Source organism: Neoarius graeffei, chromosome 20, assembly GCF_027579695.1.
Source record: "Neoarius graeffei isolate fNeoGra1 chromosome 20, fNeoGra1.pri, whole genome shotgun sequence".
In the NCBI taxonomy this organism is placed as follows: Eukaryota; Metazoa; Chordata; class Actinopteri; order Siluriformes; family Ariidae; genus Neoarius; species Neoarius graeffei.
The window spans coordinates 53,682,511-53,709,012 of record NC_083588.1 but is presented as its reverse complement, the minus strand read 5'-3'; the positions used below and the strand labels follow the sequence as shown (position 1 = coordinate 53,709,012).

Below are 26,502 nucleotides of genomic sequence, written 5' to 3'. Positions count from 1 at the left end.
ACTCTTACTTCAAGTAAGCGAATGAGTTCATACAAACAAACAGCTAAAATACTGAAACGTTATTTCTGTGAATAATATTTGATTATAGGTTATTACACTGGAAGAGAAATACCCTAACATCACCAAACATCTATTTAACAGTTATTCCACGAAATCGAGTCGTACATGAATTATACATCTTTGTATAATTTATGGGCACTTCGGTCAGTCCATGTTGCTTTATGCCCAATGTCACTTGAATAAGTAGGAACAGTATACATATTGCACTGAGTATTTAAGTATTTAAGAGTTATTCCATGAAATCGAGTCGTACGTGAGCTGATAGCCGATGAGGCACGTAGCACCGAGTTGGCTATAAGCCATATACGATGAGATTGAGTGGAATAACTGTTTTATTCTTATCCACATTCACTGGATTTTGAGAAACTGAGCATTTTTATTATTTTTTGCAAATTCGATAAATAAAAACTTTATACAAAACGTCCGACAAAATAATTTCCACTGAGAATGTAAACAAACCGAAGAAATGACAGGAGTAATTTGTGAAAAATGCTATAATAATAATAATTCTTGAAAATTTTTTAAAAACGATACGTTCTTACCATCAAATACTTTTATTCCATATTTTGTTGTGCTTTTTTTTTTTTGGGGGGGGGCGCGTTTTTCTTCTTCTGTTTCTTTAGGGTTTTTTGGTGGTGCACTTAAAGGTGCAATACCGCCACCAACTGGGCTGGAGTGTAGAACAGGAGCTTTTTTTTGGGGGGGGGCTATTTCTTTTAAATGCTTGACAATTTCTGGGGTTTCGTTTTCGAGGAGAGTTTTTATTTCGTCCTTGGTTGGTTCAGCAACACACTCAGCCATTTTGTTTTTCTCTATTCACAGTAATGTATATGGGCTGATAGCCTAGTAGTAGAGTAGCCAATCAGACTGCACGATTGCTCATATCTAGTGAATGTGGATAGAATAAGAAAATTTATATCCCTCATCATGCAGGGATTGGTCAACGATGACTCACATGACATAAAATGGTTCTACCATTGATTAAGCAATGTACCTCGTGACGTCAAAAAAAAAAAAAGGATATGGTGTGAGTCAGTCATGTCGTGTCTGAAATCGCTCACTCGTTCAGTACTCCCTACTCACTATATAGGGAATTACAATATAGAGAACTATTATAGTGAGCTCATTGGTAAAATGAAAAAAAAAAAGGTTTCGGACATGACTCCGTCGCGCTGGTATTTACGTCATTACTGTCGCACAATTAAAACGTGCCAGATCAGTCGGCTGGTGGGTTTTCAAAATAATAAATGCATGCATGTATTTTTGTGATAAATCCATATTATACTGAGCGTGTTTCCCACATTAATCAATACAAAGTACCTGCATCTTTCAGTTCTTTTAAATCAAGGCTGAATACTTTCTTTCTTCTTTGCCGCTGCTTTTTATTAAATCAAATTTGAGATTTTTAATTTGATTTCTTTCAGTGCGACCGCAATGCATGATGGGATATATTGCTTTGGTTAGTGACCATTGATTTGCTTTTTGTGATGCATTGTGGGATACTTTGAGTGCACCACATAGGGTGTAAATAATTCTCACTAAGGTTTCGGACAGCACTACAAAATGGCGTCTCCACTATATAGTCAGTAGGGAGCGATTTCAGACACAAGGATGGTATATCCTGGATATACCATGAACTGACATCACAATTTCAAGCTTTATGTCCGACTCGAGTCAAAGCTGTGGCTCCGCAAGCATTTGTGTGTGTAGATCTACGTATCATGATCATGGCAGAGATAAACCTCTAATCTTTTTTTTTTCAGGTTTATTTCTAATTATTTGTATTTAACACTTGTAGTTTGGTGAGAGATATAAATCAAATATCCCATGCACTGAGAGGCTCTGGTTGAAGTGATGACTGGCGCAGTGCTGTGCCCCTCACAAAACAGTACAATACCAGTCACCTCAAAGAATCCATCATTTCAACCAGAGCCTCTCAGTGCATGGTATATTAGATTCAGAGGTGGACAAAGTACCCAACTTCATTACTTAAGTTAAAGTACAGATCCCGCTGGTCAAATATTACTCCGATACAAGTAAAAGTTGTACAGTCAAATTTTTACTTAAGTTGAAGTACTCGCTTTCAAAAATACTTAAGTATTAAAAGTACATTTTCTGTCAACGCATCGTTGTATTATTGCCACAACGTTTACAAAACCTAATGCCGTTACCAAAGACAGAAATATGAACTCACAAAATGAGCGCATGCCGTGCCATCATGGTGGTTTAACGTTAAGCTAGCTAGTCAATGAAACTCCACCTGACATGCTAGCAAACTCTTTTCAAACTCAAAATCATATTGGGTACCTAACGTTACTAGAAAAGAAAGATTTCTACATTGTTTATTTGGCAAATATTATGCTGAAACATATTTCCGAAAGGACTTCAGATAAGTTAACGTTATTCATGTTAGCGTAACTCCATTTTTACATGCTAACTAACAGTGTCCAAGTTAAGCAGCTATGTGTAAACGTTAGCCGTGGACAAGGCTACGGCATCTTGGCGGGCAAATTCACAGAAAGTCATTTGACTAACCAGACTGCATAGCTATTGCAACGTTATCGCTAGCTCTAAAAGCGCAGACAACTTCGTTGCAAGCTTTCTCTTGGAATAAAACGAAATGTTTATATACGTCAATATGCTTCCGCAGGTTGGACAGCGAGTTTTTGTAGGCTGTGATGTGGTTCATTTTCGGCAAACATTTAAAACAAAACGAATCTTTCCTAAATTCCTTTTAAACAACTGAAACATGGGTTCTAGGTATGGCCATGAGTGTCTGTTCATTCCCCAGAAGAACTGCTTCCTTCCATTCTGCCATCAACTGATCGTGTTAAATAACGCTGCTGAGAAATCACTGAACTTGATTTTATCCAGTCTATGGACGTGACGTGACCCTAGTGATTACTGATAGTGTCTCAGTGTCACCTGCGGAAAAAAAAAAACAATCACGTTTTAGAAAAGAAAAGAAAAACATCCACTTTCAAAGCTGCTTCATAGTAACAAGGACCTTGATAGAAATGTACTGAAGTTTAATAGTATGATATTTGCCTTTCAAATGTAGTGAAGTTAAGAAGAAGAAGCCTTTATTTGTCACATGCACACTTCAAGCACAGTGAAATTCATCCTCTGCATTTAACCCATCTGAAGCAGTGAACACACACACACACACCCAGAGCAGTGGGCAGCCACACCAGAGCGCCCGGGGAGCAGTCAGGGGTTAGGTACCTTGCTCAAGGCCGCCCCACGTCAACCTACCTGCATGTCTTTGGATTGTGGGGGAAACCGGAGCACCCGGGGAGCAGTCAGGGGTTAGGTACCTTGCTCAAGGCCGCCCCACGTCAACCTAACTGCATGTCTTTGGATTGTGGGGGAAACCGGAGCACCTGGAGGAAACCCACACAGACATGGGGAGGACATGGAAACTCCACACAGAAAGGCCCTCGCCGGCCGCTGGGTTCAAACTTGGAACCTTCTTGCTGTGAGGCAACCGTGCTAACCACTACACCACCGTGCCACCCGGTCATAAGTTTCCAAAAAAATAAATACTCGAGTAAAGAACAGATACTCAAAAAGTGCACTTAAGTACAGTACTCAAGTAAATGTACTTCATTACTCTCCACCTCTGATTAGATTACTATCTGACTAGCTGTGTCGTCTAAGTGAATCGGATCTTTCGGATGAACACCGAGAGCCGACTCGCGTTCTTCCTGCTGCTGCTGTTTGTTTGTTCGAACAACTGAATCGGTTCACACAGAGCTCGTGCCACTGAGTCATTCTCCAGACAGAAACATCCCTATTAACAACCAGAAAGAAACTTGAAGTCAATTAAGCCTGAGGAGTCAGAAATCTTACTTTTAGCTCCTATATTATCACATTTGATGTGTTTTAAGTTACAAAATACACACCAAACTGGATATTGTTTGGTAGATCGGTTATAAATTACCGATATATATCTTGGAAACCGTCTTGATGACAAGTTATCATTTGGAGTCCATATAGAAAGTATATTGAAAAAACTTCGTCCGAAATTAGGTTTTTACTACCGTTTGAAAAAATGCTTTTCTTTCACTGCCAGAAAACGATTAGTACTGAGCACTTTCCTTTCAGTATTAGATGGTGATATAATATACATGCATGCATCTTCATCCTATCTGAAAAAGCTGGACGTTGTTCATCATTCTGCTTTGAGGATTGTAACTGGTGCTGCAGCAAGAACACATCGCTGTAATCTATATGACATGGTGCAATGGACATCACTACAGCTTAGAAGGAAATCTCACAGCCTAGTATTTATTGCAAAGGCTTTAATGGGTAAACTACCTCAGTACATGTGCAATTTACTGACACTCTGCACTAACACTTACAGTACACGGTCATCAGTAAAACTCCTCCTTCAGTCTCCACCTACACGGACAGAACTGGGCAAATCTGCCTTTAATTCGTATGCAGCACACGAGTGGAATGCATTACAAAATACTTTAAATTTGGACTCCCTACCCTCCCTAAATGTCTTTTAAACTCAGTTCTCACACAACAGTGCCATTGTTTTTCATCATTTTTAACCCTTATATCTTTAATTCATTTTTTATTCTTTCTTGGTCATAACATCTGGAACGTCTATGTGCTTAGTCTGTTAGTCTGTGTTTATTTTACTTTCATTTTTTTTGGAATGCCTGCTTGCTTATATCAAAAAGAAAGAAAGCACAACTTTATTCACCACACACTTGTGAAATTTCCTCTCTGCATTTAACCCATCCGAAACAGTGAACACACACATGAGCAATGAGCACACACACATACCCAGAGCAGTGGGCAGCCATGCCAACAGCGCCCGGGGAGCCACCTCAGCCCAAGGCCGTCCCATATTAACCTAACCACATGTCTTTGGACTGTGGGGGAAACTGGAGCACCCGGAGGAAACCCACGTGGACACGGGGAGAACATGCAAACTCCACACAGAAAGACCCTCGCCGGCCGCTGGGTTCGAACCCAGGACCTTCTTGCTGTGAGGCGACCGTGACCACTCACACCACCGTGTATGTTCGATGTGTACCTGTATGTTTCATCTCATCTCATTATCTCTAGCCGCTTTATCCTGTTCGACAGGGTCGCAGGCAAGCTGGATCCTATCCCAGCTGACTACGGGCGAAAGGTGGGGTACACCCTGGACAAGTCGCCAAGTCATCACAGGGCTGACACATAGACACAGACAACCATTCACACTCACATTCACACCTACGCTCAATTTAGAGTCACCAGTTAACCTAACCTGCATGTCTTTGGACCGTGGAGGAAACCGGAGCACCCGGAAGAAACCCACGCAGACAGGGAAAGAACATGCAAACTCCACACAGAATGGCCCTCGCCGGCCGCTGCGTTTGAACCCAGGACCTTCTTGCTGTGAGGCGACTGTAACCACTTACACCACCGTGTATGTTCTATGTGTACCCGTATGTCTCATCTTATCTCATCATCTCTAGCCGCTTTATCCTGTTCTACAGGGTCGCAGGCAAGCTGGAGCCTATCCCAGCTGACTACGGGCGAAAGGCGGGGTACACCCTGGACAAGTCGCCAGGTCATCACAGGGCTGACACATAGACACAGACAATTCACACTCACATTCACACCTACGGTCAATTTAGAGCCACCAGTTAACCTAACCTGCATGTCTTTGGGTTCGAACCCAGGACCACAGTGCTAACCACTACACCACCGTGCATGTTCTACAGTATGTGTATGTTGTCTATGTATATTGAAACTTTTTATTTGCTGCCACCTTGGCCAGGACTCCCTGGAAGAAGAGATAATGTATCTCAATGGGACATTCCTGGTTAAATAAATAAATAAATAATTCAGAACGAAGTCAATTTAGTTTTCTTTCCAAACAAACCGGCTACATGTTTCCATTTGTACATTCTATAAACACACAAACTATTCACACAGTTCTTTCTTTCGGACAGCTGTGGTGTTTATTTGTATCCTATTTTATTTATCTAAAACATCCTTCGACACACTGTGAGGGGAAAAAAAAGACAAAGAGAGAAAATGCCAGTCTGAAGTGAGTGACAGGCAGTTAGCATGACAAACATTAGCATTTACAGTTTATAAACTTGCTCGTGCGCCGAAGGAAACGCGCTAATAACCGTGATTTTCAGCTGCGCGTGACTCTTACCGGTTCCGGTTCTCTCCTCCGTGTGTTCCACCACCGAACCCAACATCACTTACATGTCCCGCTGCGGCTCCTCTCACACTGTGGACTGGCGAGATGACGGAGAGAGAGAAAAAGAGAGAGAGAGAGACGCGCCGGACTGAAGACACCCGTGCGTCATTACGCGCGCCTACACGCACACACAAAAAGTGCACGCGCCTCGACATTCATTTCCACCTCAGTTTCACACTCGCACTCTGTTTCCGACATTATTACTGCACACATGCCAACCTTTAGCTCCCCATGCCCTTACACAATCTGTACTTTTCCCTTACATACACCCATGAGCCCTTATACACAAGAAAAAAAAATATCCGATATATAATCCGATTGTGCGGTACGGTGGTGTAGTGGTTAGCGCTGTCGCCTCACAGCAAGAAGGTCCTGGGTTCGAGCCCCGGGGCCGGCGAGGGCCTTTCTGTGTGGAGTTTGCATGTTCTCCCCGTGTCCGCGTGGGTTTCCTCCGGGTGCTCCGGTTTCCCCCACAGTCCAAAGACATGCAGGTTAGGTTGACTCTAAATTGAGCGTAGGTGTGAATGTGAGTGTGAATGGTTGTCTGTGTCTATGTGTCAGCCCTGTGATGACCTGGCGACTTGTCCAGGGTGTACCCCGCCTTTCGCCCGTAGTCAGCTGGGATAGGCTCCAGCCTGCCTGCGACCCTGTAGAACAGGATAAAGCGGCTACAGATAATGAGATGAGATGAATCCGATTGTTTTATTCCACATTATGCACTGGAGCAGCCATGATTTTAGAAGTGAGGGGGACAAATTGTTCAGAGGTCTATTGAGTGCTTTAAAATGATATACTGTCAAAATCTCATCTCATCTCATCTCATTATCCTGCCCTACAGGGTCGCAGGCAAGCTGGAGCCTATCCCAGCTGACTACGGGCGAAAGGCAGGGTACACCCTGGACAAGTCGCCAGGTCATCACAGGGCTGACACGTAGACACACAACCATTCACACTCACATTCACACCTACGGTCAGTTTAGAGTCACCAGTTAACCTAACCTGCATGTCTTTGGACTGTGGGGGAAACCGGAGCACCCGGAGAAAACCCACGCGGACACGGGGAGAACATGCAAACTCCGCACAGAAAGGCCCTCGCCGGCCATGGGGCTCGAACCCGGACCTTCTTGCTGTGAGGCGACAGCGCTAACCACTACACCACCGTGCCGCCCCTGTCAAAATCTATAAATCTATAAAGTAAAATTTATAAATAGAATTAAGAATAGTAGTTCAGGGTGGGGGCGGCACGGTGGTGTAGTGGTTAGCGCTGTCGCCTCACAGCAAGAAGGTCCGGGTTCGAGGCCCGTGGCTGGCGAGGGCCTTTCTGTGCGGAGTTTGCATGTTCTCCCCGTGTCCGCGTGGGTTTCTTCCGGGTGCTCCGGATTCCCCTACAGTCCAAAGACATGCAGGTTAGGTTAACTGGTGACTCTAAATTGACCGTAGGTGTGAATCACTGTAAAAAATGTCCGTAGAATTAACAGTAAATTTATGTAAAATCATGACATAAAAAAAACTGCAAATACAAAAACAATGAAGCAGTGTGTAATTTACATCAATATACTGTAAAACTCCTAACCAAATACTACTGTTAATTTAACAGTAAGAATATGTTGAATTGATCATATTTTTTTGTAGAATTTACAAATTATTGTAGTTTAAACACAGACAAACTGTAATACTAAAACAGAATGTGATAGTTAAAATTACATCTTTGCCCTGTTAAAAAAAATTTAAAAAAATGTCAGTAGAGGCTCTCCGGCACATTACGTAAAACTCTAAATCAAAATATCTGTCTAGTAGATCATTGCTTGTAACCATCATTTTGGAGCCACAAAAACCAATAATCGAGAACACTCGCAATTCATTCCTAGATGCTTTTTTAATGTACAATGAATATCCGTAAAATTAACAGTTATGTATTGATTGTTGTACATTGAATACCTGTAAAATTTACATTTAGTTATCATTAATTGTACATGGAATCCCAGTGAAATGTACAAGTTATTCTGTAATGTTGTTTACATTTCACTGTATTTTTAACAGGATTATTCTGGCAACCACAGCTGCCAGTATTTTTCCGTAAAAACAACAGATTTTTTTTTACAGTGTGTGAGTGTGAATGGTTGTCTGTGTCTATGTGTCAGCCCTGTGATGACCTGGCGACTTGTCCAGGGTGTACCCCGCCTTTCGCCCGTAGTCAGCTGGGATAGGATCCAGCTTGCCTGCGACCCTGTAGAACAGGAGAAAGCGGCTAGAGATAATGAGATGAGATGTTAATGGAGAAGTACAGAGAAAGCTACATTGTGTGTTTGTAGACCTGGGAAGGCATATGATAGAGTGCCGAGAAAGAGTGGAGTGAATGAGAAGTATATCAGAGTGGTGCAAGACATGTATGAGAACAGTGAAACAGCAGTGAGGTGTGCAGTTGGGACAACTGAATGGTTTAAGGTGAAGTTGGGACTCCATCAAAGATCTGCTTTGAGTCCTTTCTTGTTTGCCGAAGTGATGGATAGCTTGACGGACGAAGTGAGGCAAGAGTCACCATGGAACATGATGTTTGAGGATGATATTGTGATATGTGGTGAAAGTAGAAAGGAGGTTGAGTTGGGTTTGGAGAGATGGAGGTATGCATTGGAACGAAGAGGAATGAAGGTGAGCAGGAGCAACGATGAGAATGGGGATGAGAGTGTAGTGAAGATGCAAGGAGTAGACATAAAGAAAGTTGGTGAATTCCAGTACCTGGGGTCAACTGTGCAGGAAAATGGGGGCTGCGATAGTGAGGTGAGAAAGAGAGTGCAGGAAGGGTGGAGCAGATGGAGAAGGATTTCGGGAGTCATTTGTGATAGGAAAGTCCCAGCAAAAGTGAAAGGTAAGATGTATAAGACAGTAGTGAGACCAGCTGTGATGTACAGATTGGAGACCGTACCCTTAACGAAGAGACAGGAGGCAGAGTTGAGGATGTGATGGTTTGCGATGGGAGGTTGGACAGGATAAGGAACGAGCGCATCAGAGGGACAGCACATGTGGAGAGCTTGGGAATTAAGATGAGACTGAGATGGTATGGGCACATCCTGAGAAGAGATGCAGAGCATGTTGGAAGGAGAATGTTGAGGATGGAGCTGCCAGGCAAACGAAAACGAGGAAGGCCAAAGAGGAGATACATGGATGTGGTGAGAGAGGACATGAAAGTGGCAGGTGTGGTAGAGAAGGATGCGGAAGACAGGGAGCAATGGAGATGAAAGATCCGCTGTGGCGACCCCTAATCGGGAGCAGCCAGAAGAAGAAGAATGCACCCCTACTGTAATAGGCATATTTATCACACTGCATCAAGTTAAAGGGATCAAATAAGCATGACTCCTTAAATGTAATCCTAAATGACTAAAAACCTGCCTTTCATTGCAAACATCCCTGAAATCACACAACTCACATGTACAGTAAATGTTGAATTCTGGACATGTTTAGGTGTTTTTGCATGAAACTTGGAGAGATGACACCTTAACAAACCTGAGGTTTTAAAAGAGCAGACGCAGTCATTGAAAAAACAGGGCCAGAGGGCTCCTTCCCGACTGTGGCGTATGCTATGGTGTCTCAGAAGAGTCTCTGCGTCGTGGTGTGAGAACAAACACATACATGTCAACCTTTAGTTCCCCATGCTCTTACAAAATCTGTACTTTTCCCTTACATACACCCAAGAGCCCTTATACACAAGAAAAAACTCCAATATATAATCCAAAGCACCGATTGTTTTATTCCACATTATACACTCCGATTGTAATAGGTATCACACTGCATCAAGTTCTCATCTCATCTCATTATCTCTAGCCGCTTTATCCTGTTCTACAGGGTCGCAGGCAAGCTGGAGCCTATCCCAGCTGACTACGGGCGAAAGGCGGGGTACACCCTGGACAAGTCGCCAGGTCATCACAGGGCTGACACATAGACACAGACAACCATTCACACTCACATTCGCACCTACGGTCAATTTAGGCCAAGTTTACATTAGACCGTATCTGTCTCGTTTTCTTCGCGGATGCACTGTCCGTTTACATTAAACCGCCTGGAAACGCCGGGAAACGGGAATCCGCCAGGGTCCACGTATTCAATCCAGATCGTGTCAGCTCCGGTGCTGTGTAAACATTGAGAATACGCGGATACGCTGTGCTGAGCTCTAGCTGGCGTCGTCATTGGACAACATCACTGTGACATCCACCTTCCTGATTCGCTGGCGTTGGTCATGTGACGCGACTGCTGAAAAACGGCGCAGACTTCCACCTTGTATCACCTTTCATTAAAGAGTATAAAAGTATGAAAATACTGCAAATACTGATGCAAATACTGCCCATTGTGTAGTTATGATTGTCTTTAGGCTTGCCATCCTTCCACTTGCAAGTGGTAAGTGATATGCGCTGGGATTGCACACACAGCGGCTCAGTCCCGAATCACTGCTTGTGCACTACACTCGTGCGCTCTGTGAGCTGTGCAGGGCCGGAGTGCGCACCCTCCAGAGGGCACTCGCTGTTCAGGGCGGAGTGATTTGGAGCGCAGGATGCCTGCGGAGCCGAGCGTATCCGTGTATTGGCGTTGCTGTGTGCACGCAAATCGTGTATTGGTGTTGCTGTGTGCACACTAATCGTTTTAAAAACGTTAATCTGATGATCTGCTGATACGGTCTAATGTAAACCCCACCTTAGAGTCACCAGTTAACCTAACCTGCATGTCTTTGGACTGTGGGGGAAACCGGAGCACCCAGAGGAAACCCACGTGGACACAGGGAGAACATGCAAACTCCACACAGAAAGGCCCTCGCTGGCCACGGGGCTCGAACCCGGACCTTCTTGCTGTGAGGCGACAGCGCTAACCACTACACCACTGTGCCGCCCTCTGCATCAAGTTAAAGGGATCAAATAAGCATGTACTGAATAAAAAGAAATTTTAGATCCCAGAGAAAACAACTGAACTAAAAAGGACCATATGTACAGTCAAGTAAACAATTATCTACTAAAGAGAATGACTGAACTATAAACTTAATTAATATACATTGTATTTGTAATACCAGAATTATTGATGTAAATTTTACAAATAAAATGTATTAATATTAAATAGTTCATAAAAATTACACAAAGTTCTATTTGACAAGTGTTGACATCACCTACAATATTACATTCCGCCAAAGAAAATTACTTGAAATATAACAGCAGTACTAAGTAGGTATGTTAATTAAAATAGTAGGTTACATGTAATAAATTATATATAATCATGTCAAACAGTAAATGAAGGTTAGTAAAAGTTCCATTTGAGAAAAAAAGTGTTGACACCACAAGCAGTGTTCGATCCAACTAAAGTGACTGAACCACATCAAGTATACAAGGATAAGTGAAAATATTAATAAATTATGACATTAAATCGAAAATCTTCCCAGTAATTTATAACAAGAATTTAAATCTTATTCCTTTTCGGAGTGTTCTTTGTTGTACAAAGATGTTGCAGATTTGGCACTAGCTATAATATCACTGCTTGGGTAGCAGTTGTAGCTCCTCATCACAGTTCATTTTAATTTGCAGATATGCAGTTAATGTGTCTGCAGCCATATTTTTTCTGCACTCAGGATGAATTTTCCGAACCAGTGAAAAAGCCCTCTCAGTATCTGCATTGCTACTGTATGTAGGAGGCACAGCAAAGCAGTAAAAAGTTGTTTCAGCATTGGAAACCTGGCAACACCCAGAGCAGTTTCTACATCGAAGACCTTTCCCCAATATACATCTATTATTTTCCTGGTCAATCAAAGAAAATCAGAGCACGGCAAACATGTAGATGGTGTTAAATTGCTTCCATCCCCTACTACACATTTTAGAGACAGGTTACCAACAGTCGTTACCACCATTACTCTTCATTCGATACTTTTCCAGTTTACTGACGACTGATGGTAGTAACAAGTGTTGGTCATCTGTGTCTACATATAATGTCTATCAGCAATTAAAATGTTTAGGGAAGCGAAACCAGAAATCGCCGGGGAACTACAGTTACAGTTGTATAAACGGCGACTCCCAGTATCACCTCCCTAAATTATCATGATAATGGAGGAAGCTTTCCTACATGCAAACAGTAAAAACTTAAACAAACAAACAGATAAACCCCACAAATGCTTACCTGTGCAGTCTTTGAATTGAGAAACATTTTTTTTTCGCTAGCTGCGAAAAATGGTCTGCCACAGTCGGGGGGATGTTATGTTCCACAAGAAATTGGCAGAACATAACTTCTGTAGCCGTCACAGAAGTCTGAGCAGTCTGAGTCGATGTACTTAAATGACCGAGAAAACCACATGCAACTATAAAACCACATAAATTGAAAATAGTTCCATTTCATTGGGCATGCGTGTTTGAAAAAATAAATGGTGGATGCTAAGAAAATTTTCTCGGAGTAACGGAAAAAATCTCTGATACAAAACGTAATTTTCCTGTATGAAAATCAATGTACGCCGTATTAGCCAAAAAATTGCATTTTCCCGTACAAAATACGGGGAAACTGTATAACTCGACATGCATGTTATAGTGTAATTACAAAATCTGGCTATTTATAACTAAACAAGTGCATTTCATGAAGAAATTGCAATAAAGAGTACAAAAAAACAAAAAAAATTTGTGATGTGTTGATATTGTGACATGTGATGAAAGTAGAAAGGAGGCTGAGTTGGGTTTGGAGAGATGATGATGATGATGCCCTTTATTGTCACTAGTCACATGTACCAGTGAAATTAGCTGTTAACCTGCCCGTACATATACAACTTACAATTGACATAGGGTAGACAGGACAGGAAGACAGGGATGAAGATAAAAAGGAAACACAACATGAGAAGAGATAAGGAAAAAAAGAACACCCCCCCCACTATGCTCCTGTCAGGAGTACAGTGTGGGAACATTTAAAAAACCTTTGCACATAAGCACACAACAACACAAGTACACTTTAAACACAGGACTTGAGGGGGGGAATCAGGGGTAGGGGTAAGGGGGGAGGGGGAGGGGAGGAGGCAATCCAGTGCAAGCAAGCAGCCGTCCGCTTCTGCAGCCATGAAGGCGTTGGTCACGCACCCACTTGTCACACTGGGGGTAAAAATGCCAACCGCGGAAAGTTAGAGAAGGAATGCAAGAGTGTCTCCCGGCAGTAACCTCATCTCATCTCATTATCTGTAGCCACTTTATCCTTCTACAGGGTCGCAGGTGAGCTGGAGCCTATCCCAGCTGACTACGGGCGAAAGGCGGGGTACACCCTGGACAAGTCGCCAGGTCATCACAGGGCTGACACATAGACACAAACAACCATTCACACTCACGGTCAATTTAGAGTCACCAGTTAACCTAACCTAACCTAACCTTACCGAGGAGGTAATCCAGCGCAAGCAAGCAGCCGTCCGCTTCTGCAGCCATGAAGGCGTTGGTCACGCACCCACTTGTCACACTGGGGGTAAAAATGCCAACCGCGGAAAGTTAGAGAAGGAATGCAAGAGTGTCTCCCGGCAGTAACCTCATCTCATCTCATTATCTGTAGCCACTTTATCCTTCTACAGGGTCGCAGGCGAGCTGGAGCCTATCCCAGCTGACTACGGGCGAAAGGCGGGGTACACCCTGGACAAGTCGCCAGGTCATCACAGGGCTGACACATAGACACAAACAACCATTCACACTCACGGTCAATTTAGAGTCACCAGTTAACCCAACCTGCATGTCTTTGGACTGTGGGGGAAACCGGAGCACCCGGAGGAAACCCATGCGGACACGGGGAGAACATGCAAACTCCACACAGAAAGGCCCTCGCCGGCCCCGGGGCTCGAACCCAGGACCTTCTTGCTGTGAGGCGACAGCGCTAACCACTACACCACCGTGCTGCCCCGGCAGTAACCTTCAGGGGGAAATGTTGTCCCAGCAACGGCCTGAACCGAGGCCGGTGCTGTCTCAGGGAGCCGAATGTCGATAAGATATAAATTGTTTGGTCTTTCAAGATGCAGTCTTTGCACGTCCACACCGCTCATCCATATCTGTCCATTCCGTCCATTCTATTCAAATTCAAATTGATCTCCGAAAAACGTATTCCTTGCAAAGCTGAAAGCTGCTCCGAGATAACAACCATTTTGTGGTTAACGTTCTGAATGTCCACAGTCTGAGTGCCAACAGCTTTGCCCACGACTCCAATCATATCGGGCAGCTTTGTGGGGCTTTGAACAGCTGTCACCATTGTCTGATTTCCTCGATATACCAGGGCAATGCCTAATTCAATCAGCAAAAGTCCTGTAATCATGGTTCCGAATAGGTAGATATCTTCAATGTCCTCCACAGAAAGAATCACCAGGCACACGACCCGCCACCGCTCCCATGCTTCCATCGTGTAACCAGCCGCAAACGTTCCGGCAGGACAGATGGGTTCCCCCGAACCCAGGCTTCTCATCGAGAAAGAGATGCAGAGGAATGAAGGTGAGCAGTAGCAAAACAGAATACATGTGCATCAATGAGAACAGCGATGAGAGTGTAGTGAAGATGCAAGGAGTAGACGTAAAGAAAGTTGGTGAATTCAAGTACCTGGGGTCAACTGTGCAGGAAAATGGGGGCTGCGATACTGAGGTGAGAAAGAGAGTGCAGGCAGGGTGGAGCAGTTGGAGAAGGATTTCGGGAGTCATTTGTGATAGGAAAGTCCCAGCGAAAGTAAAAGGTGAGATGAGATGAGATGAGATGAGATGAGATATGAGATGAGACATGAGATAAGACAGCCTTTTATTATCCCACAAGGGGAAATTGACATTGTTGCAGCAGCAAAATATATAAAGAGAAAAAGATAAGGCAGTGAAGGAGTAGTGCAAAAGTACTAAGTATACAAAAAAAGGATATATACAAAAGAAATAAACTACAAATTTAGAGACAAAAAATTAACAAATTTGCATATATTAACAGGTTTGCAGATATATAGTTAACATAAGTGTATTACAAAGGTGGTATTGCACATGTAAGTATTGCACAGGTATTATTACCAGTATTACCCAGGTAGCATTAGGATGTGGACATACAGTATGGACCCATCAAAAAAAAAAAAAATCCTGAGAAATTAAAACAAATCAGTCTTATATTTTGCATATGTTTATATCAAACTCTGACCTTGAGATTGCTCTATTATAGTTATTATAGTTATGCAAGAGTTGGAATTACTTCCTGCAAAATACTGTATATATCTGGCTGAACTATGAAATTTATTGTCTTATTGTTTTGTTATTTGCCTTAAAGCTATACTGCCTTTCAGATTTTTCAAGTTTAGGTCACAAGTAGGTATATTGCACAAGAGCCATTTTAACCATGTGTAGCTAGCAGTTCGCTGTAAAGTACTGATGCTGATAGTCAGTGCACACAGTATACCGTATGTTCAGAGGGGTTTCTATGGATGTAGAAGTGATCTGGACAGTATTGTTGATTATTGTGAGGAGTGTCTGGTGCTGTGCTTGGTGAGGTGCCGGTTGTACAGGCTCACAGCAGTAGGGAGGAAGGAGCTGCTGTATCTCTCCTTAACACACTGCAGATGGAGGAGCCGGTCACTGAAGGAGTTGCCTTGTGCTGCTACTGTCTCCTGCAGTGGACGGGAGGTATTCGCCATTAAGGACGACAACTTGGCCAACATGCTCCTCTTTCCCACTACATCCACTGAGTCCAGTGCACAGCCCAGGACAGATCCTGCCTTCCGTATCAGTTTGCTAAGTTTTTTCCTCTCTGCTGTTGTGATACTGCTTCCCCAACAGACAACTCCATAGAATATGGCTGATACCACCACAGAGTCATAAAAAGAGTTCAGAAGTGGACCCTGTACTCCAAAGGCCCTGAGCCTCCTCAGCAGGTGGAGTCTGCTCTGGCCTTTCTTGTACAGGGCGTGTGTGTGTGATCAGTCCAGTCCCGTTTATTGTTCAGATAAGTAGCTTATCTTATAAGTAAGATGTATAAGACAGTAGTGAGACCAGCTGTGATGGATGGATTGGAGACCGTACTCTTAACGAAGAGACAGGAGGTGGAGTTGAGGATGTTACGGTTTGCGATGGGAGGTTGGACAGGATAAGGAATGAGCGCATCAGAGGGACAGCACATGTGGAGAGCTTGGGAATTAAGCTAAGAGAGATGAGACTGAGATGGTATGGGCACATCCTGAGAAGAGATGCAGAGCATGTGGGAAGGAGAACGTTGAGGATGGAGCTGCCAGGCAAACGAAAACAAGGAAGGCCAAAGAGGAGATACATGGATGTGGTGAGAGAGGACATGAAAGTGGCAGGTGTGGTAGAGAAGGATGCAGAAGACAGGGAGCAATGGAGATGAAAGATCCGTTGTGGCGACCCCTAATCAGGAGCAGCTAGAAGAAGAAGAAGCTCAGTACAAAATATATGAGTGCAGCTCATGATGGATGGATGGATGGATGGATGGATGGATGGATGGATGGATGGATGTGTGTTGGCTGAGTTGGTCTGAGCTAAAAAATTGAGTTTGATGGATGTTGGATGAATCATGGCTGAGTGGCAGAGCTTGGCTTCTGATGGCCAGTGTATTTCTAATGACTCAACAATGCATTGCCTCCAATGGGAGAAAAATAGATGGACGATAAGCAAGAATAAAATGAGTGCAGGTCAGAGATGGTAATATACGTGATGGGTGACAAAATATGAATAGGTTACGGACTACAGCTTATGGAAATATAATTTTAAAAAAGGATACAAAATACAGAATGGTTATGGATTTTAATACAGATGCATCACTGATGGATTTATGGATTGGTCATGGATATTTCAGTATAGCTTCATGTATCGTGGATGGTTAATTTTTACTGACGGTGCTACGAGTCTACAGAACAATGACCAGTAGAAGCACCAGATAAAGTCAAGCCAATACTCACTAATCAGCAGATGAGTCTTTCGATAAGAGATATGGAACATCTAATATTGTTCTATCCACATTCACCGGATATAAACAATCGCACGCTCTGATTGGCTACTCTACGACTAGGATACTAGCTCATAAACCGTGAGAAGAGAAAAATGAAATTGCAGAGCGTGTTGCTGAACCAACCGAGGACAGAATAAAAACTCACTTGAAAATGAAACCCCAAAAATACAAAAAAAGCAACAAAATATGGAATGCAAGTATTTGATGGTAAGAATGTATCTTTTTTTTTAATTTTAAAAAATTTTTTAATTTTTTTTTAAATTTTTTTAAATCCAGTGAATTTGGACAGAATAAAACAGTTATTCCACTCAATCTCGTCGTACATGGCTTATAGCTAACTCAGTGCTATGTGCCTCATCGTCTATCAGCTCATGTACGACTCGATTTTGTGGAATAACTGTTAAATATACAAACAACACAACTCTGAAAAGCCATTTTTGCCAGAAGGGGTAAAGTTTATGGATTTCACCCAAAGTCTGATGTAGAAAAGTAGTTCGGAAAGAAGCTCACGTCCCGTTGTTGCCAAACTTTAAGAACATCGCAGTGTTACATTACATCAGTGATGAATCTATATCTAAACCGAAGACACACAGAAATTGCATCAAGCAAACAAAAATATCCGGAAGACCAGGCCTTATGTTATTAAAAAGATGGAGAAGATGGTAAAAAGCAACACGGACTGACCAAAGTGCCCATAAATTATACAAAGAGTCCGTAGGCACAGAAAAGGCAGTGGAAATCATACACATGCCACGGAATGTCCATCAAATCCATTCCCTCAAAGAGAAAAACGAAACAGAAGAAAAGCCGACTAAAGATGCCCGAATAAATTTGTAAGCAATTGCATATCAAGACAAAGGATTTGTTCATTTCATTGCACCTTTTCTGGATCTTATTGTAATTTTAGGCATGGAAGACATGTTGAGCGAATTAAACCAAAGTCTTCAATTTCAAATTAAGAAATCTAAAACAATTAAATGTTTGGACTGCTGAAATTCATAATTAAAATCTCTTACCTGCATTTATATGTTTACTTTTAATTTACACAGAAAATATCGCATATCCGGGGTGGCATGGTGGTTAGTGCTGTCGCCTCACAGCAAGAAGGTCCTGGGTTCGAGCCCCGTGGCCGGCGAGGGCCTTTCTGTGCGGAGTTTGCATGTTCTCCCCGTGTCTGCGTGGGTTTCCTCCGGGTGCTCCGGTTTCCCCCACAGTCCAAAGACATACAGGTTAGGTTAACTGGTGACTCTAAATTGACCGTAGGTGTGAATGTGAGTGTGAATGGTTGTCTGTGTCTATGTGTCAGCCCTGTGATGACCTGGCGACTTGTCCAGGGTGTACCCCGCCTTTCGCCCGTAGTCAGCTGGGATAGGCTCCAGCTTACCTGCGACCCTGTAGAACAGGATAAAGCGGCTAGAGATAATGAGATGAGAAATATCGCATATCCGTAAATAAAAAAAATCCTTAATTTGTATTATATTTTTTAAAATTTTCCTTGAATCCGTATTCCGTGACTTGTCCATATTTTGTAAATGGTGTGTTATATTACGGTTGGTGGCTCTTTGATGAAGTGTGAATGAGTAGAAAGACTGGTTCTGAAACCCCATGTAGTTTTTTTTTATGTAAGTGATTCAGGGGCCTGATGGAGCCATCAAACTCTGACGAAAAGCTACCCATGACACAAGGCACATTACTCTCACATGATCCCATCACAAATAAGCAATAATGACAAATTAATTAATCAGCAACAACAAATTATTTAATTAAGTCCAGAAATATGCATTAGTAGCCATCTTAAATGCATCCATATTTGGGAAATATGGAAAAATCCTTCTTGTTCTAGGTATATACAGTACTGTGCAAAAGTCTTAGGCAGCTTATTGCTTTTTAGGACAAACTTTGTTATAGATTTTTATTTTATGACTTCTACATTATGGAACCAGTCCAAGAACACTTCAGATTTCCAAACATTTGTTTTCCAGCACAAAATTAAATGTTACAGAAAAATGTTTGTATGTCAGTAAAGAAAGCAGCATATGATATAAGAGACACTTCTCCAATTAAAAAAAGAAAACACAATGAAGGCTGCTGGGTTTTGGTGCAAAATGAAGACGCGAGTGCGACAGTCAAAGTGTCCAGAAGAACTGCGGCTGGTTCTGTAAGATGCCCAGTGAAACCTACAGCTCATTTCCGCATAAAACTGCACTCACTGTAGCGCAGACTACTATTTTTATTAATTTTTTTTAAAGCAAAGGGTCGTGTCACACCAAATACTGACTTTTGGTCCATTTTTGGTCTACAGCATTTCATTGCATGTGCCTCAGACTTTTGCACAGTACTGTAGGAAGAAAGATGGAACTTGGTGTTAGACACCAAGTTCCTATGGAGAAAAAAAAGGACAGAAAACAAGAGAATGAGTGCATCTTGGGGGGAAAAAGAAAAAAAAAAGTGGTCTGATGGTTGACAATAGTGTGATTGCGAAATAAGCAATCATTGTAAAATTCCCAGACCCTAATTAGGTTCAAGTCCGACATCATGACTTGTGCTGAAATAATAATTGACAAAGTTGATGAGATGAGCACACTGCCATGTGTTTGGCTCCTTTTCAAAATTAAACTCAATATGAGATATGATTCTCTGTCAGTTTTTTTTTTTTTGCTGTAACTCAACTGGACAGCGAGCTAATTAGCCTGAAGCCTGAGCTGACCTTCACTCAGCTAATAACAGCCATCCTGCCTGTTTAATCTGATGAGAGGTGTGTACAGTTCCACAGCTTTATATCCATCTCTAAATAAAGCTAGCAGGGTCAACATAAGGACGAGATGCTGATGGTTAACTTAACACCCATAGTGTCAAATCAGACTAACACCCACACTTCACTTAATACCTGTAGCATACATACAGTATATACATGTAAGAATTGACTTAAGAGTTACAGCACTGAATGAGCCACCATCTATACTATACTAACCCTTATTATTCTATCCATATTCACTAGATATGAGCAATCGCGCACTCTGATTGGCTACTCTACTACTAGGATATTAGCTCATATATCATGAGTAGAGAAAAACAAAAAGGCGAGGCGTGTTGCTGAACCAACCGAGGACGAAATAAAAACTCTACTCGAAAACAAAACCCCCCAAAAAATACACCAAAATAAAGCAACAAAATATGGAATAAAAATATTTGATGGTAAGAACATATATATTTTTTTATTTTTCAAGAATTATGATAGCATTTCACAAATTGCTCCTGTCATTTCGCCGGTTTGTTTCTATTCTAAGCAGAAATGATTGTCAGATGTTTTGTATAAAGTTTTTTGTGGCAGCGGGGGCGTGGTCAAGCGCCAGTCTGTGACAGGAGGGCGGAGTCAGGGAAGGTAAGTGGTAGAATCACTACACCTGACATGAATTAACCTGTTTGTGTGTGTCTTCCCAGTGACTGTGCCCTATTTAAGGAGAGAGAGCGAGAGCAGAGGGAGCTCTCTCCCCAACCAGACGACCTGAATGTGTGCGTGCGTGTGTGGCTGAGAGAGTGAAATTTCCACTGAAAAGTGAAAATAAAAGAGTTTTGTGAACTCAGTTCTAGCCTGCCGTCCTTCTGTGCTCCACCCACCCATACGAACTGCGACAGTGGTGCCGAAACCCGGGAAAGTGGAGCACCAGCCGAGCAGCCCCATGGAGTCCTCCCCGTTCGCCGACCTGGTCCACGCCCTCGCCATGGCCCAGAAAAGCCAGCACCAGGCGCTGGTCACCCTCCGGAAGGAGCAAGAGCGACGCTTCGAGGCCCTGGTGCTGGCCCAACAAGAAGATCGGGAGGCGTTCCGGCACCTCCTCGCATCGGCGGGGTCCACCAGCGCTCCTACCGCGGGCCCGTCTCCCCTCACCGTCACCAAGATGGGCCCACAGGACGACCCCGAGGTGTTCATCTTCGAGCAAGTCGCCGAAGCCTCGGGGTGGCCGATGGAGCAGCGCACCTCCTCCCCCTGCTAACGGGAGAAGCACAGCTGGCCGCGCTACAGCTCCCCGCCAACTGCCGGCTGGCCTACGCGGACCTCCGCTGGGCCGTCCTCCAGCGCATGGGGCGCACCCCAGAGCAGCAGCGCCAGCGCTTCCGCGCGTTGCGCTTGGAGGAAGTCGGCAGGCTGTTCGCGTTTGGCCAGCAGCTCCGGGACGCCTGCTGGCGGTGGTTGAGGGCCGACAACCGCGATGCCGAGGGAATCATCGACCAGGTGGTGCTGGAACAGTTCATCGCTCGCTTGCCCGCAGGAACTGCGGAGTGGGTCCAGTGCCACCGCCCGGCGTCGCTGGATCAGGCAGTCGAGCTGGCGGAGGACCATTTGGTGGCTGTCCCGGCGGCAGGACAGCAGATGGCATCTTCTCTTCTCTCGCTCTCCCCATCCTCCTGTGTCCCGTCCTCACCCCATTCCCCCACCGCGGAGGCGGGGGCCGGCACCACCCCAGCTGGCCCGCCGCACCCGCGGTGCCCTCCCGTTTCTCCCTTCTGTGTCTGTCTCTCCCCCACCTCAGGTGAGTGAGCCCCAGATCACCGGTGCAGAGGGAAAGCCCGGGCCGGTTTGCTGGCACTGCGGGGAGCCAGGCCACCTTCAACAGCAGTGCACGGCGATGGAAGTGGGCGCGGTGGTTTGGATCCCCGACGCGCCAGAGGCCGCCCTCAATCGGGCAGGAGCGTATCGCATACCGGTGAGTATCCAAGGGGATACATATCAGGCGTTGGTGGATTCTGGTTGTAACCAGACCTCAATTCACCAAAGCCTGGTGCAAAATGAGGCATTGGGGGGAGCACAGGGGGTGAAGGTGTTGTGTGTGCACGGGGATGTTCACAGCTACCCTTTGGTGTAGGTCCACATTTTTTTCAGAGGGGAAAAATTTATAGTGAAGGCGGCGGTTAATCCTCGCCTTACCCACTCTTTAATTTTGGGGGCTGATTGGCCGGGATTTCGGGGTTTAATGACATACTTAGTAAAGAGTGGGTCCTGCCATTTGACAGGGGGAGGTCCCGGTGTCGCTTTGGCGGGAGCAGCTGTCACAGAGCCGTCTACGTCATCTCTGCGTCAGAGTGAGGAGCCGCCGGCTCCTCCTCTCTCTATTGGGGAATCCCTCGCGGATTTCCCATTAGAACAATCGCGAGACGAGACTCTGCGACATGCGTTTGACCAAGTGAGAGTAATCGATGGTCAAACGCTCCAGCCGAACGCCGCCCCGTCCTTCCCCTACTTCACAATTATGAAGGATAGGTTATACCGAGTGATGCAGGACACTCAAACTAAAGAGCAAGTCACGCAGCTTTTGATTCCGAAGAGCCGCCGGGAATTGGTATTCCAGGCGGCTCACTTTAATCCCATGGCTGGACACTTAGGGCAGGATAAGACACTAGCCCGAATAATGGCCCGATTCTATTGGCCAGGGATTCGCGGCGATGTTCGTAGGTGGTGTACGGCATGCCGCGAATGCCAGTTAGTAAATCCAGCGGCCATTCCAAAAGCGCCTTTGCACCCTCTTCCATTGATCGAGACCCCGTTTGAGAGAATTGGGATGGATCTCGTCGGGCCATTAGATCGGTCAACATGAAGGTACCGCTTTATATTAGTTCTGGTGGACTATGCAACGCGATACCCGGAAGCAGTGCCTCTGTGCAATATCTCAGCACGCAGTATTGCAGAGGCACTCTTCCGCGTTATCTCCCGAGTCGGAATCCCAAAAGAGATTCTGACTGATCAAGGCACTACATTTATGTCACGGACACTGCGCGAACTGTATGGGTTATTGGGGATTAAGCCGATCCGCACCAGTGTGTATCACCCACAAACAGACGGTTTAGTGGAACGGTTCAATCGCACCCTCAAAAATATCATTAAAAAATTCGTAAGTGAGGACGCACGTAATTGGGATAAGTGGCTCGAACCCTTGTTGTTCTCAGTGCGAGAGGTTCCCCAAACCTCCACGGGGTTCTCCCCGTTCGAATTATTATATGGGCGTAAGCCGTGCGGCATCCTAGACGTGCTACGGGAAAATTGGGAGGAGGGACCTTCACAAAGTAAGAACAAAATTCAATACGTTATGGACCTGCACACAAAACTCCACACGCTCACCCACCTAACTCAGGAGAATTTGCGGCAGGCCCAGGAACGGCAAGCCCGCCTGTACAACAAGGGTACATGCCTTAGGGAGTTCACCCAGGGAGATAAAGTACTCGTACTGTTGCCCACGTCGAGCTCCAAATTGATCGCCAAGTGGCAAGGTCCCTTTGAGGTCACACGGCGAGTCGGGGACGTCGACTATGAGGTGAGGCAAATGGACAGGGGTGGGGCGCTACAAGTTTACCACCTCAATCTGCTTAAACTCTGGAACGAGGAGGTCCCCGTGGCGTTGGTGTCAGTGGTTCCGGAGAAGGCGGAGCTGGGTCCGGAGGTTCAAAAAGGGGCACTGGCATCCCGTACCTCTCTGGTCCCCTGTGGAGACCACCTCTCCCTGATCCAACTCACGGAGGTTGCCCAGTTGCAGACCGAGTTTTCGGATGTGTTCTTGCCCCTGCCCGGTCGCACTAACGTCATAGAGCACCACACAGAGACGCCCCCGGGGGTGGTAGTGCGTAGCCGCCCTTACAGGCTACCCGAACACAAAAAAAAGGTGGTTTAGGAAGAACTTGAGACCATGCTCGAAATGGGCATCGTTGAGGAGTCCCACAGTGACTGGAGCAGCCCGGTGGTCTTGGTACCCAAGGCCGACGGGTCGATCTGGTTCTGTGTGGACTATAGAAAAGTCAACGCAGTGTCTAAATTTGACGCGTACCCAATGCCTCGTATTGATGAGCTGCTCGATCGACTCGGCACGGCTCGCTTTTATTCGACACTGGATTTGACGAAGGGATATTGGCAGATCCCCTTGACTCCACTATCCCGAGAAAAAACGGCCTTTTCCACACCGTTTGGTTTACACCAATTCGTCACACTTCCGTTTGGGCTGTTTGGGGTACCTGCTACATTTCAGCGGTTGATGGACAGGGTCCTCCGCCCCCACGCCACCTATGCGGCCGCCTATCTCGACGACATCATCATATATAGTAATGACTGGGCGAGGCACCTTGAACACCTAAGGGCCGTCCTTAGGTCGCTGAGGCGAGCGGGTCTCACAGCCAACCCGAAGAAGTGTGCGATTGGGTGGGTGGAAGTACGGTATCTGGGCTTCCACTTGGGCAATGGGCAGATGCATCCCCAAATTAATAAGACCTCAGCAATTGCGGCCTGCCCGAGGCCCAAGACCATAAAGGGGGTGAGACAGTTCCTGGGGCTGGCTGGCTATTATCGTAGGTTTATACCTAATTATTTGGACGTCACCAGCCCGCTGACTGATCTCACTAAAAAGAGGGCACCAGATCCGGTCCAGTGGATGGAGCAATGCCAGCGGGCTTTTTCTGAGGTAAAGGCTGCACTGTGTGGGGGGCCACTTCTACGCTCCCCTGACTTTTCTCTCCCCTTTGTGTTGCAGACTGATGCGTCGGACAGAGGGCTGGGGGCGGTTTTGTCCCAGGAGGTGGAGGGGGAGGACCGCCCTGTCCTGTACATCAGCAGGAAGCTGTCGGTGCGTGAGGGGCGCTACAGCACAATAGAAAAAGAGTGTCTGGCCATCAAGTGGGCGGTCCTCGCCCTCCATTACTACCTACTGGGGCGCCCTTTCACCCTCTGTTCGGACCACGCGGCCCTCCAGTGGCTCCACCGCATGAAGGATGCCAACGCGCGGATCACCCGTTGGTATCTGGCACTCCAGCCCTTTAATTTCAAGGTGGTCCACAGGCCGGGGGCGCAGATGGTCATGGCGGACTTCCTCTCCCGTCAGGGGGGGGGGAGTCGGCTGCAGGCCGGACGGCCACCCGGCCTGAGTCAGGCGGTGGGGGTATGTGGCAGCGGGGGCGTGGTCAAGCGCCGGTCTATGACAGGAGGGCGGAGTCAGGGAAGGGTAGTGGCAGAATCACTACACCTGACATGAATTAACCTGTTTGTGTGTCTTCCCAGTGACCACGCCCTATTTAAGGAGAGAGAGAGAGAAAAAGCAGAGGGAGCTCTCTCTCCAACCAGACGACCCGAGTGTGTGAGTACGTGTGTGGCTGAGAGAGTGAAATTTCCACTGAAAAGTGAAAATAAAAGAGTTTTGTGAACTCAGTTCTGGCCTGCAGTCCTTCTGTGCTCCACCCACCCATACGAACTGCTACATTTTTATTTATCGAATTTGCAAAAAATAAAAACAAAAATGCTCAGTTTCTCAAAATCCAGTGAATGTGGATAGAATAAAACAGTTATTCCACTCAATCTCGTCGTATATGGCTTATAGCCAACTCGGTGCTACGTGCCTCATCGGCTATCAGCTCACGTACGACTCGAGTTCATGGAATAACTCTTAAATACTTAAATACTCAGTGCAATATGTATACTGTTCCTACTTATTCAGGTGACATTGGGCATACCTAACAACCTGTGTTTTCTCTCCTCCCCCCCCAAATCTGTCCCTCTGAGTTACATATCGGTCCTGGGATCGAGATGCTGACCTCTTCTGCTCCTTGGACCTGCCTGATCCATCCTGGTGCCCTGTGTCTGGTTGGAGTCTCATCACATCGCTCCTGTGGAAGATGGCCCCATGTGGACAGTTGGGGGTCGCACCTGGAGGACGCTCTGGACTCTTGCAGTGGTGCTTTTGTGGCTGGGGACTGCGGTTGACTTGCTGACTTTGGGACTATGGTTGTCGTGAACGGTTTTGCACTCGGGTTTCCGTTGGTGGGGGGTTTATAGCATCAACGAAGCTGACTTTATGTAAGGACTGTTAATGTTATAGTCATGTTGTCTGTTGTTGGCCGGATGGGGATGGGTTCCCTTTTGAGTCTGGTTCCTCTCGAGGTTTCTTCCTCATGTCGTCTGAGGGAGTTTTTCCTTGCCACCATCGCCACAGGCTTGCTCATTGGGGATAGATTAGGGATAAAATTAGCTCATATTTTAAGTCGTTCAAATTCTGTAAAGCTGCTTTGCGACAATGTTTATTGTTAAAAGCGCTATACAAATAAACTTGACTTGACTTAAATATGCAAAGAATACAACTCTGAAATGCCATTTTTGCCAAAAGGGGGTGAAGGTTATATATTTCACCCAAAGACTGATGTACAAAAGTAGTTCGAAAAGAAGTTCACATCCCGTTGTCGGCAAACTTTAAGAACATCACAGTGTTATGTTACACTGGTGATGAATCTATATCTAAACTG

The 26,502-nt window shown here is 45.2% G+C and overlaps 1 protein-coding gene across 1 annotated transcript in view; it reads right to left on the bottom strand.

The window, feature by feature from the left end:
- Positions 1-6,304, bottom strand: part of znf385c (zinc finger protein 385C) — a 295,378-nt gene extending 289,074 nt beyond the window's left edge. Inside the window, exon 1 of the mRNA XM_060901987.1 lies at positions 6,233-6,304. Coding sequence (XP_060757970.1) covers positions 6,233-6,278 — 46 coding nt within the window. The 5' untranslated portion in view covers positions 6,279-6,304. The remainder of the gene's footprint in view (positions 1-6,232) is intronic.
- Positions 6,305-26,502: the final 20,198 nt, after the last annotated feature.